Source organism: Myotis myotis, unplaced genomic scaffold, assembly GCF_014108235.1.
Source record: "Myotis myotis isolate mMyoMyo1 unplaced genomic scaffold, mMyoMyo1.p scaffold_m19_p_3, whole genome shotgun sequence".
Classification (NCBI taxonomy): Eukaryota; Metazoa; Chordata; class Mammalia; order Chiroptera; family Vespertilionidae; genus Myotis; species Myotis myotis.
The window spans coordinates 21,417,169-21,430,996 of NW_023416335.1; the positions used below are offsets into that span (position 1 = coordinate 21,417,169).

Genomic DNA, 13,828 nt, shown 5'->3' on the forward strand with positions numbered 1-13,828 from the left:
ACCAGCCCTAACTGGTTTGTCTCAGTGGATAGAGCGTCGGCCTGCGGACTCAAGGGTCCCAGGTTCGATTCCGGTCAAGGGCATGTACCTTGGTTGCAGGCACATCCCCAGTGGGGGGGAGGGGGGGCGTGCAGGAGGCAGCTGATCGATGTTTCTCTCTCATCAATGTTTCTAACTCTCTATCCCTCTCCCTTCCTCTCTGTAAAAAATCAATAAATATATTTAAAAAAACACACACACCACCACCAAAATAAATGTATAAACAAAACAAAGCAGAAATAGACCCATATATAGAGAGAACAAGCTGATGGGTTGTCAAAAGGGAAGGGATGGGAGGATGTGGCTAAAAAATAATGTATATAAAAAAAAATCATGCCTGAAGGTGCCCAACCCACATGAGGGATCACAAGATTAGGTGTTACCATGGTTCTTTCCACTGTCGTGTGACACTGATTACTAAAACAAAAAGTGTGAATAAATATGAACCAAAAACTTAAACGAGAGTGAGTCTCTAGACCTAACTACCAGTTTACAAGAAATATAGGGACAGAACTTGGTAATGATGCCATTGGGACGCAATCAACAAAATCCGGAATATGAAACCCTCTGAAGGAGAAATACCCCATTTCTTTAATAAATACATTGTAAGAAAAAAAGCAGTGAGGGGAACCTGTTGATTTAAGAAGTCCTAAGAAACATATCTACCAGATGCAACGTATGGGCTTTACCTAAATTCTGCTTTAAACCTATCAACTGAAAAGCAAGCATACACCTTAAGTTACCTAAGAAGGATAACCCTTCTAAAAACTGTGGCTGGAGTTTTAATCAATATATACAAAAACAAACTCTGATTTTAATAAAAAGAGGTCCTTTATTGCTTTAGGTTATTTTGTAGCAAACACAATAGTAGGGAGTGCTAAATCTAGGAATCTAGGATCTACTGGCAAAAGTTGGTCTAAAAAACATATAAACAAACATCTTCTCTTTGCCTTTACTCTTCATTTTCAGAAACAAATTTATTAGAAGCAAATAAAAATAAAGGTATTAGACAAAGAAACATAAAAAGCAAGTTCTTAGTGCCACATGTTATAATATTGTTTCACTCTAATGATGTCCATTCATTTATTCAACAAATATTTTCTCAGCACTTATTGTATTAGCCTAAGCTCCTTATTAGAGATTAGAAGAAAGAAGTTAACAGAAATATTTACATTTAAAGAGATAAACACTGAAACATAGCTCTAGGATCTCCAGTAAATGTGAAACATTACAGAATTTTTCAAAAAGATGTTTCAACTTACATTTTGTTCCTCTGGTTCTAATTTGGGGATTTTGTGTGACTTGCGCTCTTCAGATCTAGATGAGTCATGTTTGTTGCTTTTTTTCCTCTTTTCTTTTCTGCTTTCATGCTTTGACTTTGTGTGCTCACTTGCCTGTACTTCATTTAAAAGGTCTCCACAGAGGGAAGACTCAAACAATTCCCTGCCATTCTGGATAGTTTTGGTTATTTTCAGTTTAATTTCAGGTGAGCCAGTCTTCTTTGGAATCACAGTTTGTGGTACCGAAGGAGGTGGTAGCTGTGGAGGAGAAGGTTTTTCCAGAATTTCATGTGGTCTTGTGTTTGGAATTTCTGAATGGTAATAGTCAGTGGGGCTAAAGTTTCTAACTGCACCAAAGCCATTGGCTGATCCATTGGGATACTGATTATAAGACTGGTATTTGGTTTGAGTTTCATACATGCTGATTGATGGTGGATAGCCATTTGTGAGTGGAGGAAGATCTTCTGTTGTAGGTGCATACTGAAAGCCTTGCTGCAAGGTAGCTTCATATGGTGTATGGCCACCATCTTCAACAATGTCACTGCTGTTATCAAAGGCATCCTCCTGACGGATGTTGACGGAGTCAATAAGTTGAGGTGGTTGCTGAATTGTGTTTCCCATGATCCCTTGCATGAAAGAGAAAGAGAAATCCATTGTTCTGCTCCAGCATCCTTAACTTTCCCTTTTTCTCATCGGGCCTAAAGTTTTAAAGGGGAAATTAAAAGGTATTAATATCCTCACAAGCTAAAAGCTAATCAATTGAAAAAGTAATAAACTAAAATATTCTGAACCCAATTTTGATATCCAGATATGCAGAAACACTAAATATTTTTAAAACAGGTAGCCAATATAATTGTAACACAACACAAATACATTTTTATCTTAAAGTCTTATATGCTTAAAAAATCTCAATTACTTTCAAAATAATTTTAGTACAATTTTTATTCTCTTTGTAAACATGCAAGATAGCTTTCTGTTTTCCAAGTTAGAGATCATAATTCTAATGTTAAACCTGGTATTTGCAATATAAGCAGTTCAGACACATATAAATTAGGTCCCTCAAAGCTTCCTTTAAATCACTCATGTTCTGTCCAGTGGTTCTTTTGTCATTACAAAAAGACTAAAATCTTATTGCAAGTACATACGTACATATATATATATATATATAAAACCCTAATATGCAAATAGACCAAACAGCAGAACAACCAAACAACCGGTCTCTATGACCCGTGTTGACCACCAGGGGGTGCACGTGGAACATGGCAGGCGTCGGCTACGGCAGGATGGTGGAACAGGTGAACGGGGGCTCCAGACCAAGGCAGGGCGCTGGTCACTATCATCGGGGCGAGCCTCTGAAAATTCTTTGTTCCCATGTGCCGTGGTCCCACCCGGTGCTCTCACCTACTTCTGGTGCAGGCCCAGCTTGCACCTGCTGCCAGTGCCATCAGTGGTTGCAAGCAGCAGTTGCCAGCCTTGATCATCCGAGGGCTTCTCCACCTCCCTCTGCTCCTGAGGGGAGATCGGGGCCGGCAACCGCCTCTCACATCCGTTGCTGGCAACAACCCTGCTCACACCTGCTTCTCGGGCCTGGCACCGATCCCAATCACTCTGCACTGTCAGCAGGTGAGAGCAGGGCCGGCATTGTCATGGCGGCAGCAGGAGCGGGGCTGCTGGCAGAGAGGGGCCAGGCAGGGGTGTGGAGGATGGGCTGAGACCCACCCCTGTGCCCATGGCAGCTTCGCAGCCCACAGTTCAAGGTTCACGAATTCGTGCACTGGGCCCCTAGTTTTAAATACAAAAGTATAAATGCCTATTGCTCTCCTTCATCATCCCCATTATTCTATGTCATGAAAAACTACTGTAAACACCTTGCTGGGTATTCTTCCAAATATTTCTTCATACATACTATATAATAAAAGGCTAATATGCAAATTGTCCTCTCGACCAGGAGTTTGACTGGGAGTTCGACCAGAGGCCCCCCACCTGGATCGGGGGCCAGCCAACCTCCCACGTCTCCTCCCCACAGCCAGCTCAGCCTGATCGGGGCAGGCTGGCTGGACCCCGCCTGTGCACCGGGCCTCTAGTTTACATATAAAATTTTAAAAATGGGGTTTAGGCCCAAGCTGGTTTGGCTCAATGGATAGAGCATCGGCCTGTGGACTGAAGGGTCCAGGGTTCAATTCCCGTCAAGGACACATGCCTGGGGTTGCAGGCTCAATCCCCAGTAGGAAGCATGCAGGAGGCAGCCAATCAATGATTCTCTCTCATCATTGATGTTTTTATCTTTCTCCCTCTCCCTTCCTCTCTGAAATCAGTAAAAATATCTTTTTCTAAAAAAACAAGGTTTATTCTGTGACTTGCTTGTTCAGCTCAATATATCCTATATATCTTTCTACATCAGCATGTATAAATTTCATGCATACTTCATTCTTTAAAGCAGTGGTTCTCAACCTTCTGGCCCTTTAAATACAGTTGTGACCCAACCATAAAATTATTTTCGTTGATACTTCATAACTGTAATGTTGCTACTGTTATGAATCGTAATGTAAATATCTGATATGCAGAATGGTCTTAAGTGACCCCTGTGAAAGGGTTGTTCGACCGCCAAAGGGGTTGCGACCCACAGGTTGAGAACCGCTGCTTTAAAGTAAACTGTGTTATCTACCATAATGTATTTAACCATTTGTGTACTGACAATCATTTAACTATTCACAATTGTTTGAGATTATAAACAGGTCTACAGGAAACTTTCTTAAAACTGCATATTTGTGCACATATGTATTCCCATCATACAGATTTGAAATTTTGAGAGACTGCAAAAATATTCTATAGTTTGCACTACAGCAATTTACATTCATACCAATAGTGTGTGAAGATATCTGATTCTCTAGACCAGCCGTGGGCAAACTACGGCCCGCTTGAAATGAATAAAACTATTGAAAAAAAAGACCGTACCCTTTTATGTAATGATGTTTACTTTGAATTTATATTAGTTCACACAAACACTCCATCCATGCTTTTGTTCCGGCCCTCCGGTCCAGTTTAAGAACCCATTGTGGCCCTCGAGTCAAAAAGTTTGCCCACCCCTACTCTAGACTCTTGTCAGTATCTAGTTGTTTTTAACCAATAGTATAAATAGCAGAATCATCTGGGATACTTTTACAAAATGCATATGTCAAGGTCTATCTACTGATAAATACGATTCAATAAATCTGGGATGAGGCCTAGAGCATGAGCATTTTTTTAATATGTTTTTATTGATTTTTTTCTTAGAGAGGAAGGGAAAGGGAGAGGCAGAAGAAAAGGAAGAAGGAAAAAGACATCAATCAGTTGCCTCCCATAAGCACCCCTACCGGGAGTGGAACCTACAACCTAACCTGGGTATGTGCCCTGACTGGGAATTGAGCCAGTGACCTTTTGTTGCATGGGATGAAGCCCAACCAACTGAGTCACAACAGCCAAGGCTAGAGCAAGAGTATTTTTAAGACTACATTCCAGCTGATTCTGATGCACGCTCTTTTTCAAGTTATTGCACTATAATCTTTACATTATAGTCATTAATTATATTCTTAAAATTATTGTACCCCATCTAGAAGATGTCTAAAGATGACCGTATTATGTAAGAATGTTATAATATAGAAAATCATCTGTTAGGAAATGCTCTAAGACTACACTGCTTTTTCATAAGGTTTGATGAGCTCACATCTTGAGACCTAGGATTAACAGAGTCAGATATTATTTTGATAATTCCATAAACATTTCTTCTAGAAAGCTCTAAAGCAGAGGACTTCACTACTGCATGAAGTCTTATGAACTGATTATAGATACCTGAGATACTATGAAGAAGGATTCTGACGCTACAGCTCAGTTCAACTCTGTGACTGATTAATCATGTCTACCATCTTGCCCTGGCCAGTGTGGCTCAGTTGGTTGGAGTGTTATCCTGTACACCAAAAGGTGGCAGGTTCGATTCCTGGTCAGGGCACACACCCAGGTTGCAGGTTTGATCCCTAGTCGGGTCACCAATTTTCCTTCCTTTTTTCCTCCCTCCCACCCTCCCTCCCTCATCTCTCTCTCTAAAAAAACAATGAAATAATAATAACAATGTCTACCATCTTGGTTCTAGCAGGATTTACCATAATAAGGTATGTAACCCAAAAAGCAAACGGGGTGGGGGATCTGACAATACACTTTTAAAGGTGTATCCAATTAAACAACTGCTGTTTATTCTGTCAGCAAATGGGAAAGCAAAAGTTTTTAGAAGTTTCTAAAATTTTAAACAAATGTATACAAGCAAACAAGAAATCAAACTGCCCATACTGCTCTATAGTGGAACAGGGGTAGAGGTATCAGAGAGCAAGGTCATTTTTTTTAGCAGCTACTCTGGGACAAGCGCTTTATACATTATCTCATTTAATTTTCATAACACCTCTGTAAAATAGGTGGCATTCAGTTATACGTTCTGAGAGGATTCATTTCTTTTGTTCACGTACTTTAGTCCTTAGTCACTGCCAAAATAACTACTCTATAATAACCATCACCAACACTTAAATCATGCTTAGTATATGCCAGGAACCATTCTATATGCTTTACATACAATACGACATTTAATTCTCCCAACAACCTTCAGGTAGATATTAGTATTTAGTTCCATTATAGATGGGGAAATAGAGAACAGAGAGGTTAAATGACTTGCTTAAATGCGCAACACTAGTTCTTAAATGACAGAAATGGGCCTCGATCAAGGCAGTCTGGTTGCAGTCTGTGATCCTAACCAGCATAAATACCGATAATGCTGATATTAAAAATTATTTCTTTATATATAGTTTAAAATTGAAACATTACGCTAATTTGACCCTTGGCAAAAATGTATAGCTCACAGACACAGAGATATGCTCTAAAGTTCTGTAAATACACATGGGGCAACTATACCGGTGGAATTCAAAAGTTTTTCCAACTTCCAACTTGAAGGCAAGTTAACTATTGACATGTGACAAGATGCAACCTATGTTTTTGGTTCTCATTCCTGTCATATAGATCAGCTTCCAGATTAACCTCCCAAATTATACAGAGGTAAACTGAATCTCAAAATGAGGAAACAATCAGACAAACCCAAAAGGTAAAAATACTCTCAGACAACTGGCCTGAGCTCTTCAGAAACCACAGGTGGAAAGAAAGAGTATTCTAGATTTTAAAAGACAAGATTTAGACAACCCAATTCAGTGCACAGACTTTGATTAAATCCTGGATTTAAACACACACCCACAGATAAAATATACATATTTTGGAGAAAACTGATAATTTTAAATATGGACTGGCTATTAAACAATGGAGCTATTAATTTTCAAGGGTATGACAATAATAGTATTTTGTTTATATAAGAGAATGTCCTTATTCTTAGGAGAGCCATGCTGAAATATTTAAAGTGTCATGGGATCCACAACTTTCAAATGGTTTAAGATTTAAAAGTACATATACATAGAAGGAAGGCATAATGTTAACAACTGGCTAATCCAAGTGTGAACTGTAATATTCTTTTTAACTTTCTTAAAAGTTTGAAAATGTGAAAAGTAAAATGTTGGGAAAATCAATAATTTGACTAAGGTAAAGTGGTGAAGCCTGCATTAAATCTTGACACCATATTCTGACCAATTAAGCCAAAAAGTCCACAGTATATTTTCTAGAAAGTTCAAGCATTAATAGACACACACATTTTCATATTATTTATCCAAATAATACAATAATGCAATCAAGAAAGCAGTTTTGATCATTTTTTAAAAAGCTATTTTAGGACTATAACTAAAATCCTTTACAATGATTTTTATAATTACAGGAGCCTGGGAGCCAGTCTCCAAAGACCAGACGTACTGACTGACATCAAAGTTAAGACCTTATAGAAGTAGGGGGGCTCTTTAGTGAGCATAGGCTCAGAATCAAACTGCCAGATTAAAAAACCAGATCCAAGGCTTTAATTTAGGCAACTTAATCTCCCTAAATCTCAGTTTCCTTATCAAGAAACTGTAGATACTTACAATTTTCTGTTTACCTTGTGTTGTTAAGAATTAAGAGTTAATCCATGAGCAGTACTTAGGACATTGCCTGGAGTATAGCTAGAGCTCAATATCAATTGGCTAGTATCATTGGAGTGCAATGCTGGGCAGAAGAGCTTGTGAAAAACTTGAACTTTCACCTAAAGTTGTTTTAAAATAGTATAATAGACCAGATATGATTTTATGGTCAAGACTCAAAATAACAGTGTACCTGTAGAACAGAAGGTAACTAAGAATTAAACTGTGTGACCATTATAATTATAAAAGACATTTGAGAAGAACAATGTTCACTAGGAAAGGAGGCAGTCTGACCATGAAAGACAGGTAGGATGTGGAAGTTAGGTGTTTTTAACCCACTAATTTTAAAACTACTCAGTACAGGCCACCAAATATTCTCACCTATGTCCTCGATAAATCCCTGATAAAGGTGATATATTTTAATTTTTTATATTACTAAAATAGTAGTAATAATCTAATCTAATGAAAGAGAAACATGCAAATTGACCGCACCTCTACTACAACCCAAGGCACGCCCACCAGCCAATCAGAGCGACTATATGAAAATTAACCCAACCAAAATGGCGGCCGGCAGCCATGGAGCTGGAGCAAGCAGGAGGCTTGGTTGCCCCAGCAAGGGAGGAAGCCAAGCTTCCCACCTGCCCTGGCTGGCTGTGGCCTCCGCTCAAAGCAACAAAGTTTCAATTATAGAAGATAAATAAATACCAGATACCTGCTTCCAGCCAGCCTCCACTGGCAGCTTAGGTGGCTGGGGGCCGTGGCCAGCCTGCAAACAGCCATCAGCTCCTCACCCAGGCTGGCCAGGCACCCCAGCGGGGACCCCCACCCTGAAGGGGCTGTGGCCAGCCAGCAAACAGCTGTCAGCCCCTCACCCACACTGGCCAGGCACCCCAGCGGGAACCCCACCCTGATCTGGGACACCCTTCAGGGCAAACCAGCCGGCCCCCACCCATGCACCAGGCCTCTATCCTATATAATAAAAGGGTAATATGCAAACTGACCCTGACAGCAGAACGACTGGTCACTATGACACACACTGACCACCAGGGGGCAGACGCTCAATGCAGGAGCTGCCCCCTGGTGGTCACTGCGCTCCCACAGGGGGAGCTCTGCTCAGCCATAAGCCAGGCTGATCGCTGCCAGTACAGCAGTGGTGGTAGGAGCCTCTCACGCCTACTCAGCCACACTAAGGATGTCCGACTGCAGCTTAGGCCTGCTCCCCGCTGGCAAGTGGACAACCCCCGAGGGCTCCCAGGCTGCCAGAGGGATGTCTGACTGCCAGTTTAGGCCCAATCCCCCCGGGGAGCGGGCCTAAGCCAGCAGGTGGACATCCCCCGAGGGGTCCCAGACTGCGAGAGGGCACAGGCCAGGCTGAGGGGACCCCCCCCTCAAGTGCACAAATTTTTGTGCACCGTGCCTCTAGTAGTAATAATAATAATAATAGCTAACATTTGAGGACTTATTATGTGTCAATACCATCCTAACTGCTTCATATTGGTTATATTATTTAACTCCTCATACCATCCCTTTGAGGAAATACTGTTACTACCCCCATTTTACAAATGAAAAGTGAAGGCCAGCATAATTAAGTAACTTGCCCATAGGCACACATCTTGTAAATGGAGGATTCAAACACAAGCACTCTGTTCCACAGCACTGGCTTGTTAAGTAAGCTAATTTCCTACAATCCATAAGTATGTAAAGTAAATAGCAACAAAAACAAAAATATTCACACTTTATACTTCAGGCATGCTCAAGAGTTAACAATTTGGTGGGAAATACCATAATGATACTAGTCTTCCAAGTAAATGATCCCACCACAGGCAAACAATTTATGGCAAATTCTTCCTTAGACCAGTTTCTAGTTTTTTTAAAGAAAAATAAATCAACAAATACTTTTTTCTTAATTTTGTTTAAGCTGTCTATAAATAGTTTTAAAAGAAAAAAAGTTGAAAATTATCAACTAAAGATTTAAGGCTCTGATTTATTTACCAACTTATTCATGAGGGTAGTCTAAGAGGAAAGTTTATAGAATTCTTAAGTGAAATCTATCTCAGACACAGAGTTTTAAAAAAAGGAAGCATGTCACGTGATTCAACTTGAGACTATAAGTATCAACTATTCATGATATGTTAAAATGTATAGTTTAAGTCAGTTTAAAAAAATCTCAAAATGAACAATTCTCTGGTAGACCATACATATTGCTGGATTCTATCTTACAGAGTTACATGCTATACTGTATATACTTATTTTTCTATCCTTAACACCAGTGTTTCTCAATAAGAGAAAACTTTCTATTTTACTAGAGGCCCAGCGCACAAAATTGTGTGCAGTTAGGGTCCCTAGACCTAGCTTGTGATCAGGGCCATGTTCCACCCCGCTGCCGCCACAGATCAATTGGAGCCTGAGGGCTGGGAGGAGGGACCAAGAGGTCTGCCTTCCACCCGCTCACCAGTCGTTGCCATGCCACTCACCCCGGTTCCCCCACTAGCCATCCCCTGATCAGTTGGAGCCTGCAGGATGGGGGGAGGGACCAAGTGGTCTGCCTTCGTCCTACTCACCAGACCCCAGTACTGCCCCACCACTGCCACCCATTGATCGGAACCTGGCCGACCTGATCGGGGTGTTGGGGGTAATCCGGCCTGAATCAGGCTGGTTCGCTGGCCACAGTGGATGTCATAGCGACTAGTCATTAGGTTGTTATGGTTGTGATGGCATTATGGTCTCTGGCTTTTTATATATATAGATTATACATCAAAATTCCTCATGTTGGTACCATTATTCAAGCTTTTGGAAATAACAATCATTCTAAGATGTCATATGCCTACTTCTGTTTTCAGACCTATCTATCCCTTAAATACATTCCTAGGTTACTTAACTTATAAATGCAACCACAACACTTATTAAAATTCCTCAATGACTCCTAGAAAAAGTTGAAGCACCTTGGCTTACAGAGCACACCCTCCAAGCAAGGTCTCTACCAACCTCTCCAACCTAATGTCACTTCTGTACACTAGTAATGTCAAATTTCTGAGAATTACTACACCCACTATGATTCTGTACCACTGTGCCTTCACTAATGTTATGCCTGATGCCTAATATGCCCCTTTACACATTTTTTGGCTTGACCTTTAACCAACTTTTGAGCTCAACAAGTCATCTCCAAGTAGTAACTTAAGCTGTAGGCTAGTCTGAGTAACTTCCCTCTGTGTTTCTAAGATATACTATGCAGGCCTCTTAGAATTAATCATGAAACAACCTGTTTATGTGGTTTTTCTTAAGAGCAGGAAGTAATTTTTTCATCCATGTGCTCCAAGAACCCAAAGCCAATGCTCAGAGGAGAGGCTTAATCTTTTAAACTGAACTATGTAAACTTAAGGGAGTTATTACATATAAATGAAATGCTTTAAAGAGTTGTTGAGGATTTTTCCGTGGAGAATGCGAGATAATATAAATGCAATTACAGCCTCCTATGCAGGTACTATCCTTGGCAAAATCTGACTGCTTACCTCGCCACTAATGACTGAGATTCTCCTTAGTTCTTGGCTAACTTTCCCTTCAAGGCTTAAAACACCAAGAGACTGATATGAAGTCAAATAAATTTCCAGAGAGTCTAATTAACCCAATAAAAATCCCCAAGAGATATGTGATTTCCATAATTCAGAAAAAAAGGGTGGTCTTCTTTTACCCCAGAATAAACAAGGGATCCAGATGTTTCTTTTTGTGAACTGTTGGAAGGAACAATTCTCATGGTTTATGATAAATCCACAGTCTGTATGTTTCTATAGTAACAAGAAAAGAATGCATGCACACAATCTGCAGTAATGTACCAGCTATGCTGGTTCTTGAAAACCTGGCATTTTTACTGTTTGAAGATTTCCATGGCAAAACATTTAAAAACAAAATTTTAAGACACATACTGTTGAAAAATTAGAGGGTCATTTTGTTTTAAAGCAAAAAGTCTAAATAAATTCAGTATACAAAGGCACCTTTAAGTATACATTCTTTGAGGTATTACAAGATAAAGCTATCAAATATATTAATGTACTGATTTCTAACTGAATGATCACTTACCATTTCAAAATCAGATCCTATCTATATATATAAAAGGTTAATATGCAAAGTGTCCCCTTGGGAGTTCAACCCAGAGTTTGATCGCTTGTTATGACATGCGCTGACCACCAGGGGGCGGCGCAAAACCAAGGAAGGCCCCCATCGGCCCTGATTGCTGGCCAGGCCTAGGGACCCTACCTGTGCATGAATTTCGTGCACCAGGCCTCTAATATTGAAAATAATTTAAGCCCTGACTGGTTTGGCTCAGTGGATAGAGAGTTGGCCTACAGACTCAAAGGTCCCAGGTTCAATTCCAGTCAAGGGCATGTACTTTGCTTGCGGGCACATCCCCAGTAGGGGGTGTGCAGGAGGCAGCTGATCGATGTTTCTAACTATCCCTTTCCCTTCCTCTCTGTAAAAAAATCAATAAAATATATTTTTTGAAAAAGAAAGATAATTTAATACATACACAAATAAGCCTCCTTAAAACTTCAGTCATGAATCATATTTAATTACTGAATATGAAGATTTCTTTTTAAAAAATATTTATTGATTTTTTTAGAGAGGGAGGAAAGGGAAGGAGAGGGAGCAGTAAAGGGAGAAGTGGCGGGGGCGGGGGAGAGGTGAGAAACATTGACCAGTTGCCTCTCGCATGCACTCCAACCTCGGATTGAACCCACACCCCCAGTATGTGCCCTGACCAGGAATCTAACCGGTGACCTTTCTGTGCACAGGATGATGCTCAACCAACTGAGCCACACTGGCCAAGGCTGAATATGAAGACTTCTTGATGACAGCATCAAGGGATATTTTCATTTTATTATTTTTCCCCAAAAAACTACACAGAAAAAAAGTAGAGAGGGGAATTAAATTTTTTTTCCCTTAGAGAGTGAGGAAGTGAGAGGGAGAGAGAAACATCAATATAATAGCAAAACATCAATCAGCTGCCTACTGCATGTCCCCAAGGGATGGAGCCTGAAACCCAGGCATGTACCCTGATGGGAGAATCAAACCAGTAATCTTTCAGTGCATGGAATGATACCCAATCAACTGAGCCACACTAGCCAGGGTTAATTTCTTTTAAAATATGGTCCACTATTTTCAATACACAGGTTATCAAGAGTGAAACCAGAGGCTCTATAAAGTAAAAATGTGAAAACAATGCTTAACCTATAGGAAGAATGCTAAAATCCCCACATGCCAGGGGTTTTAAAACAGACTCCTTTCTTTTTGGTTCTTTGTTCTACTCACATTTTAATCTGATTATATGATCAGAGTAATCTGTATTGCACATTTGGCTTTCAAAATTTAAAAATCATTTAATTGTTAGTAATGTAATAACAACGGAGGAGGAGGGGGAGGGGGAGGGGGAGGGGGAGGGGGAGGGGGAGGGGGAAGGGGAGGATGATAGAGCCCTGCTACCATCAACATATCAACAAATGACCAAGTAAGTGCTGGAGAGGATGTGGAGAAAAGGGAACCCTAGTATGCTGCTGGTGGGAATGCAGACTGGTGCAGCCATTATGGAAAACAGTATGGAGTTTCCTTAAAAAATTAAATATAGAACTGCCATTTGGCCCAGTGATCCCACTTCTAGGACTATATCCTAAGAAAACCAAAACACCAATCAGAAAGAATGTATGCACCCCTATGTTCACAGCAGCACAATTTACAATAACTAAGATCTGGAAACAGCCCAAGTGCCCATCAGTAGATGAGTGAATAAAAAAAGCTGTGGTACATTCATACCATGGAATACTATGCAACAGCAAAAAAGAAGTGTCTCTTACCCTTTGAGATAGCATGGAGAGACCTGGAAAATACTATGCTAAGTTAAATGTCAGTCAGAGAAACACAAGTATCACATAATCTCACTCATATGTGGAATCTAAGTAACAAAATAAACTGATGAACGGAATGGATCCAGAGACATGGAAGCAGGGAACACAGTGTGGAATCTCGGAGGGAAGATGGGGGAGGGTTGGTGGGTGGGAGTTAATCAAGATACCCTGTTATTTAAAAAAGCACACAAAATACAGAAGGCAGCAGGAAAAGAGGAAGGCCAAATTTGAGATGGATTGACTCCATAAGAGTAGCCATAGGCGTGAGTCTACCAGAGCTGAGCAAAGCTGTTCAGGACAGAACACTGGACATCGCTCATTCATAGGGTCGCCAGGAATTGGAGCTGACTCAAAGCACAGTAACACACACACACACACACACACACACACACACACACACACACACACACACGAGATGAATATTTTTAGAGTCCAAACACACACATTTAAAAATCAGCAAACACAAACTGCTATTAAGTATGAACAGGATGCAAATTACACTAAAAAAAAATCAATATTCTTCCAGAACAAGCCTTTCTACATTTTA

At 40.4% G+C, this 13,828-nt stretch overlaps 1 protein-coding gene across 7 annotated transcripts in view; it reads right to left on the minus strand.

Annotated features, from left to right (window-relative positions):
* NSD3 (nuclear receptor binding SET domain protein 3) overlaps nt 1–13,828 on the minus strand; it is a 110,644-nt gene that overhangs the window by 76,875 nt on the left and 19,941 nt on the right. For all 7 annotated transcript variants that reach the window (XM_036298740.1, XM_036298739.1, XM_036298736.1 and 4 more), the window contains one exon: nt 1,302–2,017. In XM_036298740.1, coding sequence (XP_036154633.1) covers nt 1,302–1,973 — 672 coding nt within the window. In that variant the 5' untranslated portion in view covers nt 1,974–2,017. The remainder of the gene's footprint in view (nt 1–1,301; nt 2,018–13,828) is intronic.